Genomic DNA, 13,891 nt, shown 5'->3' with positions numbered 1-13,891 from the left:
ATAATAGCCAAAAAGTGGAAACAACCCAAATGCCCATTAATTGATGAATGGATAAAAAAAAAGAGTAATATAGCAATACAATGGAATATTAGTCAGACATAAAAAGGAATGAAGTACTGATACATACCACAAAATGAACCTCACAAACTTTGTGCTAAATAAAAAAAGCCAGACACAAAAGACTATATGTTGGATCAGTCTATTTATGTAAAATGTGTAGAAAAGATAAATTTATACAGACAGAAAGAAGATCAGCGGTTTCCTAGGGACAGGTGTGGGAGTTTGAATGACCTGTAAAAGGACACAAGGGAACTTTCTGGGGTGATGGGAATGTTCTAAAACTAGACTGTGGTGATAGCTGCATAAGTGTATACAATTAACAAAATCATTGAATTGTACGATTAGTATGGGTGAAATTCATAGTATGTAATTAACACCTCAAAAACAACTGCTTTCTAAAAGTAAAAATTTTAAATTGTACATAAAATCAGTAGGTTCTCATTATACATTTTAGATAATGTAGAAATACAAGGAGTTAAAAGTGAACATTCCTCAGGAGTGCCTGGTAAAGATGGCAGGTTGAACACAGGCACCTATTTCTTGAAATCTCACTAGAAATACAATAAAGGAATGTCCTTAAAGGCATTAAACCCAGAAGGATGGAGAGAATCGGACAAGAGGCAAGAACAGCAAAAAAGGAGGCAATGACAGATGGATAAGCAGAGACTGACTCAAGGCTGAATCCAAAGGTGACAGTGGGTAAAGCTGATCTATGTAACTATGCTGCAGAATCTCCAAAAGGCTCAGGAACCGGTAGCACCATGTATTCTGAAACTGGAGATGAAGTGGAGGGGGAGGGGAGAGGACTAAAGGCAGATTCAACTAAAGTTATTTCAGTTGCAGTTAGATCCCTACATCTCTTCTTCTACTCTACACCTCTGAGTCCTTGCCCTCCCCTTTCCCAGCAGAAAACCAGAGGTGTATTCTCTGCAGAACGTAAAACAGAGGACGTCTGCATAGAAATGTCAGCACAGTTAAATATAAGAGTATCACATCAAAAAAGCAGGGTCATTAAGTGGATATATGCATGCTGAATGCTGAGACCCCTAGCACTCTCCCCTTACTAGGCTCCTAGTATGTTGTCATGGGAAAGCAAGTAGGGGAAAGATTTTTCTCCCCCCATTTATCAAAAGTATAAGAAATTTACTCTTGGGGTGAAGAAATGTAATTTTTCTTCCACTGCAGAGCTACTTTTCCCCTTCCTGTACCTGTTGTAGAGATAACAGAGTTAACTCGGGTTCTGCTCTACTTCCCACACCAGGAGTTCTCCTCAAGTAGGTAGTTTACTTTCTCTAGAAAATTATCTGGTTTAAGCTTAGAGCCAATGGTAAAGGAAGATCCCATGACAGCTGTCAATTATAAGGATTTTAGTCCTATTTGACATTTTAATCTAATATGTGGGTAAAAAATAATATTTTTAAGTGAATATTCTTAATCACTAAAAATTCTGGTGGTAATTATTATTACTATTTGTTGTTTAGCTTTTCAGAGATTATCTGTGAGTGGTAAACCTATATCTTCACTTGTCCAAACATGTCTTTCTTTTGACCTCATGCTTGAATGCTAGTTTGATTAGGTATAGAATTCTTGGTTCGAAATCATTTTCCTCATACCTCTAAAGATAACCGCTCCTTTGTTCACTGTTGTTAATGAGGGGCATTAGCTCTACATTCTCTTTGATAGCTTTGAAGATCTTTCTCTTTATCCTAAAATACTAGAAGTCAAAATTCTGCTACTTCTGCCCACTGTAAAACAGAGACTGTCCCTGCTGTTTCAAATGCAGAGTTTTAATTAATTTACCCTTGAAGGTAACCTAGGACTCCTTCCTGCTTCTTATATATATTCTCTCAGCCCACTTTCTCTGGAGCTACTCTTACCTCTGTAGGAGTTTCCACTTCCATACACTTTAAGCTGTGGTTTCTGCAGCTCTGATCAATCTTACCTGCTTTCTGTCTTCCATGAATTCCTGACAAGGGTTCAGTTTTGTCTTGTTTTTGGTTTGGAGCACTATTTGGAATCTATTTCTTAATATGTCTTCTCTGATATGAAGAAATTTAGAATAGTGAAAGAGAGAGAAACACATGAATGAATTCATTCCATTACCTTGATCCAACTTCCAGAGGAATCTTTCTAAGATGTACTAAAATGTACATCTACCTACGTGCATCTCCTATTTAAAATATTCCTTAGCTCCAGCACAAAGCCCAACTCCTTTGACCAGACGTGATGGATCTTTAACTTGGCTTTTGTTCATGCTCCCTCACACAAGGAAGCATTGCCCTTTCCTCTGCATGGTGTCGCTACCTGTGTTTACCTGACACTGTATTATAAATCCTTGATTATGTGTTCTGACTCCTCGCTAAATTGTGAGATCAAGAGCAAAAACCTTACCAGTCCTTGACTCCCCAGCCTATCACATAGATGTTCATTTTATAAATGAGAATTCGGGTACTAAAAGGTGTAGATCTCAGACCAATGAGCCACAAATAACAGAATTTTAAAGCTAGAAGGCCCTTAAAGATTGTGTTTGTTAAATGAACAGATTGTAGGGCCCAACAACTCTGTGCAAACTTCCCTGTACTACCAGGCAGAATAAATCACTCCATCAAATGCGACCCCCACTGTGTATTATTTATACCTCTCTTGTAGCCCTTATCCCTCTAGTCTGTTATTAATTTTTCCTTCAAGGATTGAGATAGTGCATTTTCATTTTTGTATCTCCAACATCTTGGCACAAAGAAGGGACGAAGTAAATATTTATAGTATGAATGAATAAATATGAATGATCGGGAGAACTGAATTTTGTATTGGTTTCTATTAATTCATTCAAGGGTAGGGAGCAAGTCACTTAATCTCTCTGAGGCTCAATTTCTGTGTTATGGGGATAATAATCCTGTCCAATTATTTCACAAATCAAGTAAAATGATCTGTATGAAACCGATATGGAAAATAATGACATGCTACTGCAATACAAACCACATCCCCATAGTGTAAAACTGGTAAGGAAATACAGAGTACTGAGCCACAAATGGGACAAATGTTCTAAAATGGGAGAGAAAATGTCCTTGACAGGCTGAGTGGTTGTAATTGTAGATATTAAAGCAGTACAGGTTTCTACCAAGCAGGTGTCATCCTCTCCGCCATATGGCATGAGCCCCAGGGCTTCTCCTCCTCACTAACGAACAACACAGCTATGGCTTTACTGCCGTCTCCTTTATTAAGCCTTTCTGACATCTTCTTTCTCAGTTCACCGCCATGATGAAAAGGATCCTGGGCTGGCATTTGGAAGACCCTCGTTCTAATCTAGTTCTGCCACAAGAGCCAATTATGAGTCTTCGGGGAAGTCTGTTTTTCTCCCTGTGAAATGGGAATAATGCTTTCTTCACAAGGCAACTGTGAGGACTAGTTATGCTAACACACATAGAGTTATTAGCACAGTGCCTGGCACACACTGGCCACTCAATATACGACAGCTGTCACTCCGCCTATAAAAGCAGAAAGCTATTTGAGCCACAAAGCACAGCTCAGCTTTGTTCCAGCCCCTTCTTCAACAATTTACTATTCAATGATGGTAAGAACCTCCCAAAGATCTCAACATTTGCAAATTATTCCCTATATTTTAATTACATCTCTTCCATTGGATGAAAGAATGAATCAAGGGAAAACAAGGCAGACTGGGAATCTGATACCTCTTGCCATTAACCCTGTTCAATTTCAGTTTTTATCATCTACTAAACAAAGATAAGAACCCACCTCATTAAGCTCCTATGAGGATTAAAGGAAATAATGAATAAGAAAGAACCCAGTATGAACCAAGGTACTGGATATGCGAACATTTTTTATAATCAATAACAATATAAATGACTCAGAGTAAACCAATCCCCACTGCTGGAAACATGGTTCACAGTATTCTGAGGCTGACCCAACATTGTGTTAGAACTTACTACTCTCCTGCTTAAAATTATTCAATAACTTCTCATTACCTTCAAGATAAAGTTAGAACTCCTACATGATCTGACCTGTTTACCATTCCTCCTTTCCACTCACTTCTACTCCCTTCACACTTCACATTCCAGTCATAACAAACTACTTGCATTACTCTGTACAAAGCATACCATGCAAACCTCCTTGTCTTGGCACATGCTATTTATTCTGTCTCTGTCTGGAATATCCTCGTCTCTTCTTAATTCTTGCCCCCAGATAACTAACTCATTCAGCTCAGACTCTACCATTAAGCAATTTTCTCTTATACACTCAAACTTTCATTAAGTGGTTATTTGCCAGATGCCTTGATACAGCAATTAACAAATGAGACACAGCCCCTGGCCTCATAAAGTTTTAGCACACTGCACTATAACTGTTTGTTTGTACATTCCTGTTGTTCAGAAAACTAGGAGATTATTAGGAGCTGGAACAATGTCTGATTCATCCCTATATTGCCACTTCTACACAGGACTTGGCATAGAGTAGGAGATTTGCAAATGTTTAGTAAATCAAAATGGCATAACCACCATTATACAAGAGATAACATCAGGTATAAAGAATTCACACACACAAGGTCTGACAATTCGTGAACTTGTTGCAACGATGTTACTAACCATTTTTGATATCAGAGGGATTATTCATTATGAATTTGTACCAACTGGACAATTAACCAAGTTTACTATTTGGAAGTGCTGAAAAGGCTGTGTGAAAAAGTTATTAGATGACCTGAACTCTGAACTTTTCACCAACAATTCATGGCTCTTGCATCACGACAATGCACCAGCTCACATCGCACTGTCTGTGAGGGAGTTTTTAGCCAGGAAACAAATGACTATATTGGAACACCCTCCCTATTCACCTGATCTGACTCCAATGACGTCTTTCTTTACCTGAAGATAAAGGAAATATTGAAAGGAAGACATTTTGATGATATTCAGGACATCCAGGGTAATACGATGACAGCTCTGATGGCCATTCCAGAAAAGGAGTTCCAAAATTGCTTTGAAGGGTGGACTAGGTGCTGGCATCAGTGCACAGCTTCCCAAGGGGAGTACTTCGAAGGTGACCATAGTTATATTCAGCAATGAGATATGTAGCACTTTTTCTAGCATGAGTTCATGAACTTAATTGTCTGACCGTGTGTGTGTGTGTGTGTGTGTGTGTGTGTGTGTGTGTGTGTCACAACTTACTACTTAAAGACCCCTTCAAACACATCGACATCTCATTTTATCTGCTCTGGAAAACAGAATTTGTAAGTTGAGAGAGGCAGACGGACCTTTGAGGTCATGTAGGTTTCACTCCAGCCAATTCATCAATGATTCCTATAACATCCCTTTAAGAGATGTTATCCCTTTAAGAGACAGGACATTCCTACAACTTCAGAGCACAGAATGGATAACCTTAAGTGAACAGAATCTGTTCCCTTCAGCAATGAGTCCTAATCCTGGTTTTGTACACCCTACCAACCAAAGAAAGAGAATTCTCTTCTAAATTCAGGTTTTCGAAGACATGTTCAGGTAAAGCAAAGTGTATCATCCCTTTTATTGATGGAAAAAACTCAAGCTCAGACAGGCAAACTGGCTTTCCCAAGGTTCAAAGCTACAAATGAAAACCTGAGCCTAAAAGCCAGTTCTTCTGGTTCCAAAGTAAGGATTTCCAGAACATTAAAAAATTAAAATTGGAAGGGATACCTACTATTTCTTAAGTTCAATTCCTCACTGTACAGATAGGAACTCTGAGGCCAGGGTGGGGAATGACCCAGATGAGTGCCTGCCAGCCCAGGCTCTGCACCGGTCACACTGTCAGAGTCCCTAACCACCATACCTGCCCATATTGAAATGGAGGAAATAAAGACTTACCAAAGTGTTAGAAGAATTATAATCCTCAGCTAATTTATCTGCAAAGGAAAAAAGAGGGGACTCAGTCAGTAAACAATTATAGGTCATCTATTTTTGAGAACTAAGGAAACCCATCCAGTTAAGCATTTGCCAGGCTCAGAGAATAATACAATATTACTGGTGCTATGGACCCAACACCATGATAAGCACATTATACACATGACCTCCTTAAATCTTCACTACAGTTCTGAGTACTATTAGTATATCTGCTTTTCTAGATTTGGAAACTGAAGCTCAGAGACATTAAGCAATTTTCCCAGGGTACACACAGGTCAAATAGGAGTCAAGATGTGAATCCTGGTCAAATTGTAAATACTATGATAAAGCTGTATGCACCTCATCAATTATATCATCACCAGGCCTGAATGGTCAAGGAAATTTCCTGCAATCTGAAAGAAAGGAAAATAATTCATGGTTGGCACTGCCCTGAGCCATCCCTGACAAATTATGACCAGCCTGCAGCTTCAGATTTTAGAAAAGATCTTCTACATATATGTCTATTCCCCACAGGGAGAGAAAGACTAAGGCTTAGGAAAAGAGTTGAATTAATCATGTCAAGCCTAATTAAAGGCCAGGTCTTGTATCTAATAAGAGATTTGCATTCTCTCAATGAGGCAATTATCATATTTCATTGATTCTAAGATGGACATTTTTTCACATTAACATCTCTGAAACAGAGCTCTGTCCTACAATCAAAGGCATTTCATGTTTTAATTGGCAACCTTTTCTCTTTAGTGGTATATAAAATAATGGTACCTCTTCCAACCAATGATATCTTAGACTTAATGAAATATAAAACATACACCCAGAGGAGATCTTAGCAAGAAGATAAGTTTAAAGACCAAGTGTTGCATTCAGTTTTATTCTTTAACTCCTAAAGATACAAGAAGACAGTGATTTTGCCGGTTCGCCACAGATGGAATTAAGGAGGGGGACTATTCTACCAAATCCAACACACTCCTCACCAACAGCCAAGCCCAAAGAATGGCCAAGATTCCAACTCCACTATATAAGAAAGGGCCAGGCACAGCTTCTTTGGTCCCATGACAAATAATGAACCCACAAACTGCAACAATGTGTTCTTCAAACAAACCCTGAATAGCCAGCTGGACCCTGGCTGGAGAAATCAATTCAGGATACACCTTAAACATAATATATTTGTTTTTCTTGTCCAAAAGAACATCAACTTAGGCAGAGCACAGTGCAATACTACGCTTTCACTGCACCACTTCCAACCTTACGCATTGCTAGTGTTTTTGAGGACTAGGTTATTCCGGTAATAAATATATCTTCGCCACATAAAAAACAAGTAAGCATTGCTCCTTTTAAACGGGATATATAATTTCTATATATCAAAATCAAATTCCATAGCACAGAATGACAGAGCAGAAATTACTTCCAACTCCTTCGTTTCACAAATGAGGAAACTAATGTTCAGAGAGGGAAACAAATAGTTCAAGATTGCATCAGTCAGTGGCAAAAGTAGGGCTAAAATCCAGAACTGGGAGTTGTCAATCTAGTCTGTGTTTTGCCTATTACATTAGCTACTAATTGGTACAAAAAATAAAGTGCTGAAAAAATAGAAAACCTGACACAGAAATTGGCAGGGAGGAGTATGCTCGGGTTATAAACAGCATAGGGTTTAAAGGCCCAAGTGTAAAACACAGTTCCATCACACAGCGGTTCAATCACCCTGAGTAAGTCACTTAGTTTCTCTGAGCCTAATTAATTTCTCTGAATCTGTAAATGGGGATAATAATCCTTGCCCTACCAACCCCATGAGGCCATTATGGGAATCAAATGACATAATTCATATACAAGCATATACAAATTCAGGTAGTGTTATCATAATTAATAATACAAGAGGGAAAACAGGAAATGGACAGAAGTGACATTCAAAATAAACTGTGCCAAATATACAATTTTGCCTAGAGTTAACCCTGGTTTTCAACTTTTAGACAATTAAAATCCTGCATGCATGCATACACGCACACGCACGCACACATATACACATATACTCAATGCTATTCACATATGCATGCACAGGTGAACATCCACACAATTAGCTGAATGTGTATATCATACATATATTCATTCATGAATATTTAAGTGGACTTTAATTCCAAACATGCAAACCTACAGAGCTACGCTTCCATACATACACTTGTACATATCTACACACATGTACACATAAAAAAAGAAATGCTTCCACTCACTTATATGTGGAATCTAAAGAATAGAATAAATGAACGAACTCATCGGAAACAGTCTCAGAGACATAGAGGAAAAACTGAGGGTTGTTAGATGGGAGGGGGATGGGGATGAGGGAGAAGGTGAGAGGATTAGAAAGCACAAGCAGTAACCACAAGATTGCCATGGGGATATGAAAGACAGTTTGGGGAATGTAATCAATAACGTTGTAAAGATTTTGTAGGGTATCCGATGGACACTTGTCTCATTAGGGAGACCACCTCAGGGATGATGTAGATACCTGATCACTGCACTGTACACCTGAAGCTGAACAATAACGAATGTCAACTATATTTATTTATATATATATATATATATATATATATATATATATATATATATATATATATATATATATGGTCACAAGGTCACAAGAAGTGGAGTACAGCATTAGGAATAGAGACAGAGGAAATGTAATGGCTGTGCGATGTCAGAGGGGTAGTAGATTGGCAGAGGGGGGTTATCACTTTGTGAGGAGTACAAATGATAAATGTCTAACTATTACACTGTTTTGTACACCTGAAACTAAAAAACGAAAAGTAAAGAAAGACAGAAAGGAAGGAAGGAGGGAGGGAGGGAGGGAGGGAGGGAGGGAGGGAGGGAGGGAGGGAGGGAAGGAGGGAGAGAGAGAGAGGGAGAGAGAGAGGGAGAGAGAGAGGGAGAGAGAGAGGGAGAGAGAAAGAAAGAAGTAAATAAAGAAAGAAAAAGAAAGAAAAGTGCTTTCAAAGACTTTGATGCTGAGGCTTCAAATCTAGATTCTAATCTCGTGTCTCCACGACAAACTACCTAAAACACAAGCACTAATCTCCTGACTGGAAATCTTGCTCCTAGCACCCCTCAACCCCAATTTCTCCTTGGAATGACCCAGTCCTTCAATGGGAGAAGTAAGACAGCCCCAGCGGGGCCAGACGTGAAGAAGGAAGTACTGCTGGGAACACGCATGACCTCTCCTGGACACCACCACGGCAGCAGGGGCAAAGCTGCAGTCTGTCATCCTTACCATCTGTGCCCTTTGATACAAGCCAGATACTTGCTGGGGAAAGCATCCTTCAAAATAAGCTAGTTCATCCTGGTTCCCACCTTCCTCAACAATACTGCCCTTTGAAAAAGACAGCATGGACTCTGGAAAGAACACCAGACTCAGAGTTAAGAGGCCAGCTCTGCCACTAATTTAGCCACATTAGAAAGGCCTTTTTTGGCTTTAATGTCCTCAAAACAAGGGGGAACTGGAAGTGATACTGAGTTTCCCCGAAAATAAGACCTAACCAGAAAATAAGCCCTAGCATGATTTTTCAGGAGGACATCCCCTGAACATAAGCCCTAATGCGTCTTTTGGAGCAAAAATTAACATAAGACCCGGTCTTATTTTCAGGGAAACACAGTATATACTAAGGATATGTCTTGCTCTAACATTCTAAGATGCTACATAAAAGGTAAGTTTCCAGAAATGTAGGCCATCTCACAACTTATCTAGGAAAAGAAAAATCTCTCTGCTACAGAAGGAGGTTCTCCAATTAAAGTTACTTGAAGCAAGTAGTAAATTCATAGGATGCTGGTATAGGAATTAGGAGACCTGGATTCTAATCCCAATTCTGCTATTAAAAATAACTCAGGCTTTTTCGCAATGGGTTTGCCGCCAGAACACAGGTAGTGAAAACCACTGTTAAATCTAACCCAAAATGGGAAAGAAAAAGATTCATATCAACACCCTTGTCATTGGACACGTCAATTCCGGCAAGTCCACCACTGCTGGTCACCTGAGCTACAAATATGGTGGCACTGACAAAAGAACCATCAAAACATTTGAGAAGGAGGCTGCTGGGATGGAAAAGGGCTCCTTCAAGTCTGCCTGCATCTTGGATAAACTGAAAGCTGAATGTGAGCATGGGATCACCACTGATACCTCCCTGTGGAAATTCGAGACCAGCAAGTATGATGTGACCATCGTTGATGCCTCAGGACACAGAGACTTTATCAAAAACACGATTCCAGGCACCTCAGGCTGATGGTGCTGTGCTGACTGTTGCTGCTGCTGCTGGTGCGTGTGAAGCAGGTGTCCCCAGGAACAGGCAGACCTGTGAGCATGCCCTTCTGGCTTACACACTGGGTGTGAAACAGCTAATTGTGGGTGTTCACAAAATGGTTCCACTGAGCCACCTTATAGCCAGAAGAGACATGAGGACATCGTTGAGAAAATCAGCATCTATATTAAGAAAACTGGCTACAACTCTGACATAGTGGTATTTGTGCCAATTTCTAGTTACAATGGTGACAACATGCTGGAGCCGAGTGCTAACATGCCTGGGTTCAAGAGATGGAAAGTCACCCGTAAAGGCAATGGGTGGAACCATGCTGCTTGAAGCTCTGGATTGCTTCCTGCCACCAACTCGTCCAACTGACAAGCCTGTGCACCTGCCCCTCCAAGATGTCTACACAGTTGGTGGTGTTGGTCCTCTCCCTGGGGGCCGAGTGGAGGCTGGGGTTCGCACACCCAGCATGCTGGCCACCTTGGCTCCAGTCAACCTTACAAATAAAGTCCAGTCTGTTGAAATGCACCATGAAGCTTTGAGTGACACTCTTCCTGGGGACAATGTGGGCTTCAATGTCAAGAATGTGTCTGACAAAGATGTTCGTCGTGGCAATGTGGCTAGTGACAGCAAAAATGACCCACCAGTCATTTTTGACCGTGAAGCAGCTGGCTTCATGGCTCAGGTGATTATCCTGAACCATCCAGGCCAAATCAGTGCTGGATGTGCACCTGTGCTCGTTTGTCACACAGCTCACATTGCTTGCAAATTTGCTGAGCTGAAGGAGAAGATGGATCATAATTGAGGGAAAAAGCTGGAAGATGGCCCAAAGTTTTTGAAATCTGATGAGGCTGCCATCGTTGATATGGTTCCTGGCACGCCCATGTGTGTTGAGAGCGTCTCTGACTACCCTTCTCTGGGGCATTTCACTGTTCGTGACATGAGACAGACAGTTGCTGTGGGTGTCATCAAAGCAGTGGACAAGAAGGCAGCTGGTGCTGGCACAGTCACCAAATCTGCCCAGGAAGCTCAGAAGGCTAAATGAATATTATCCCCAGTACTTGCCACCCAAGTCTTAACCAGTGGTGGGAGAATGGTTTCAGAGCTGTTTGTCTCAATTGGCCATTTACGTTTAATAGTAAAAGACTGGTTAATGATTATAATGCATCGTAAAACCTTCAGGAGGAAAGGAGAATGTTTTGTGGATCATTTCCTTTGTGTGTAGGGGGCAGTTTTTAAGTTATTAGTTTTTAAAATCAGTACTTTTTAATGGAAACAACTTGACAAAATCTGTCAGAGTTTTGAGACCCATTAAAACAAGGTTTAATGGGGGAAAAAATCCTGTGGAAAACACAGTCCCTTATATAGAGAGAGTAGATCTAAAGAACATTATTATTGCCCTGTTTTTCACTTGACTGATAAAAATTAGTGCCTTGAGGAAGAAAATGTGCTTGCCTACTTAAAAGATACACATTAAATGTGTTATTAAATAACTTAATGATATTAATGATAATGATAGCTACATTTCCATAGTACTCTTTATAACCTATAAGTTTTCACATCAATGAGCTCATTAATTCCTCACCACAACCTCTAGAGAGTTATTACTATTCCCATTTTGAGGCTCAAAGAAACGAAGTGACTATTAGAACCTAGTGAGTGTCAGAATTTAGATCTTCTAGCACAAAGTCAACGTTCACTATATATTACTTTTTTAAATGTGCAGTTTCAGAGTAAAGATGCAAGTTGATGCCAAAAACCCATCATCTTGGCTCTCAAATTCTGAAATTCCATCTTAGTGAACGTGCCATCTCCACTCTTCCTAATACTTTCTTCTCTCACCCTGCACCCGTGGGCATGTGGAGCTTTTCCACCGGATGAAAATCCTTCTTTTCCCAGACTGCACCGGACACAATCTCCATACCTGTAAAGCTCATGTACTTCTGGCTGTTGGAGGTCTTCTTTGAGTTATAGAATTCCAGCACATCCAGGACAGCCTGCGGGTTTTTCTTCTGCTCCGACTTAGTGATATTTGATGTCTGAAGCAAGCGGGCCCACTGCTCTGGCATCCCCTGTAAGAGAGACATGCAAGGCTGTCAGAAAGACAATCATGGAGAATCTTGAAGGAAAATCAGAGCTAACTGTGATACCTGCCGGCAGCTGAAGATGGGTTTAGTCATTCCTTTCTCTTGATACCCTCAGAGCACTACACAAGCATCTTTTATAGTATTTATCTCACTGTATTAGTCCTTTCTTGAGATTTTTGCTCCTGCACCAGGCTATTCCTCCTTTAGAACAGGAACATGTCTGACTTGTCTGTGTAACATCAGAGCCCAGCACAGAGCCGGCTGCCAAGGGGCCACTTAAGAGTTCTATTTAAGGACTGAAGATTCAAAGGCTTCTCTGGTACAGCTTTGGAGATGAGGAAAGTGTCCCTCTCGCGAACATAAGAAGGCAGTAATGAGAGTCTTGGGCATGAGGCAGACTAGAAAGGGTTGAATCTAACCGTGTATAGCCAGAACTCTGAAAGACCAAAGGCTTTTCTGTGACCCAGGACTTACTGTAAATTCCCCTGTGACAGCATCAAAACCAACGTGAATTGTGTGCTCAAAGTCTGAAGGAAGAGATATCTCTGGCCGTTCTTTCTCCTTCTTTTTATTTGCTGCACAAGAAACAGGGAAAAGGAAATTAAAAGCAGGAACATCATTAGGTGTTGAGGCTGAGTTAGCTCTTTGTTGAGCTGTAGGTTCCTTTAGAAGCCAAGGACTGCCTATTGCATGTGTGCATGAACAGAGCCCAGCCCCAGACTTACGTTGGAGTACCTGCTTAATGCATGATTAAAGACTTAATTTTTTGTGGAACTAAAGAAAAGGAGGAGCTGAAAGAACATTCATCAGAGATAATAGTCCTGGTTCTACCATGAATGGGCCAATTCCAGGGAAAGTCCCTTCCTCGTTCCGAAGCCTGGCTTCCCCGTCTGTAAGAAGAGAAGGCCTAAGGAGATCGTCTCTAAGGGCACGCGCAGCCCTGACATCCCACATTCTATGAGCTTCTCTATAACCTGCATCTCACTTGTTTGGTCCTTGATCACGGGCTGCTTTAAGGTCTCTAAAGTACAGAATTTTACATTTGGAAGTTGTTTTAATAAGAAGAATCGCTATTTTATCGCGGGCTTACCAGGCAATGGTTCAAATTCTTTATATATATTCACTTTAGCCGCACAGCAACCCTATCAGGTACTAGCATCCTAAATTTGCAGGTAAAGAAACGGAAGCATAGAGATTAACTTACTTAGCCAAGATCACATGGTTAGTAACGGGCAGCACCCAGCCAGACCCATCTAAGCAGCTTGACTCAGAGTCTAAGCGCTACACCACTAAGCTATGCTGCCTCCCTAGGCAATGGCCTGAAAGGGTCATCAGTTCAAACGCTCGCAGACTTCCCTCTCCCATCAGGGGTCTTGCATAAAGCAGATGTTCACTAAGGTCCTGCTCACCTGGCAGGAAAAGCTGCAATACTTAAGGAGGTGTAGTGCTGATGTGCCCTTTTTAGGGACTGCATTGTGTTCCCCAAAAAAAATCCTATGTACTAAATCACGGTATCTCAGAATATGACCTTCTTTGGAAATAGGGTCATTACAGATGTAATCAGTTTTGTATTTGTATCATTTGT

General features: G+C 40.6%; 1 protein-coding gene and 1 pseudogene across 8 annotated transcripts in view; one reads left to right on the top strand and one right to left on the bottom strand.

Annotated features, from left to right (window-relative positions):
• Positions 1–13,891, bottom strand: part of PAK1 (p21 (RAC1) activated kinase 1) — a 134,010-nt gene that overhangs the window by 33,038 nt on the left and 87,081 nt on the right. For 7 of the 8 annotated variants that reach the window (XM_088791553.1, XM_088791551.1, XM_088791554.1 and 4 more), the window contains 3 exons: positions 12,781–12,881; positions 12,144–12,291; positions 5,904–5,941 (listed from right to left, as the gene is read on the bottom strand). In XM_088791553.1, the coding sequence (XP_088647679.1) occupies positions 5,904–5,941; positions 12,144–12,291; positions 12,781–12,881 (287 nt within the window). The remainder of the gene's footprint in view (positions 1–5,903; positions 5,942–12,143; positions 12,292–12,780; positions 12,882–13,891) is intronic. The other variant, XM_088791556.1, reaches the window with a different exon arrangement.
• LOC148755825 (elongation factor 1-alpha 1-like) lies at positions 9,863–11,264 on the top strand (annotated as a pseudogene).

Source organism: Rhinolophus sinicus, chromosome 14 (assembly GCF_057876585.1).
Source record: "Rhinolophus sinicus isolate RSI-liver-muscle chromosome 14, RSI-T2T, whole genome shotgun sequence".
NCBI lineage: Eukaryota > Metazoa > Chordata > Mammalia > Chiroptera > Rhinolophidae > Rhinolophus > Rhinolophus sinicus.
Note: the sequence above shows the minus strand (reverse complement) of the source record. Positions and strands in the feature narration are given on the sequence as shown.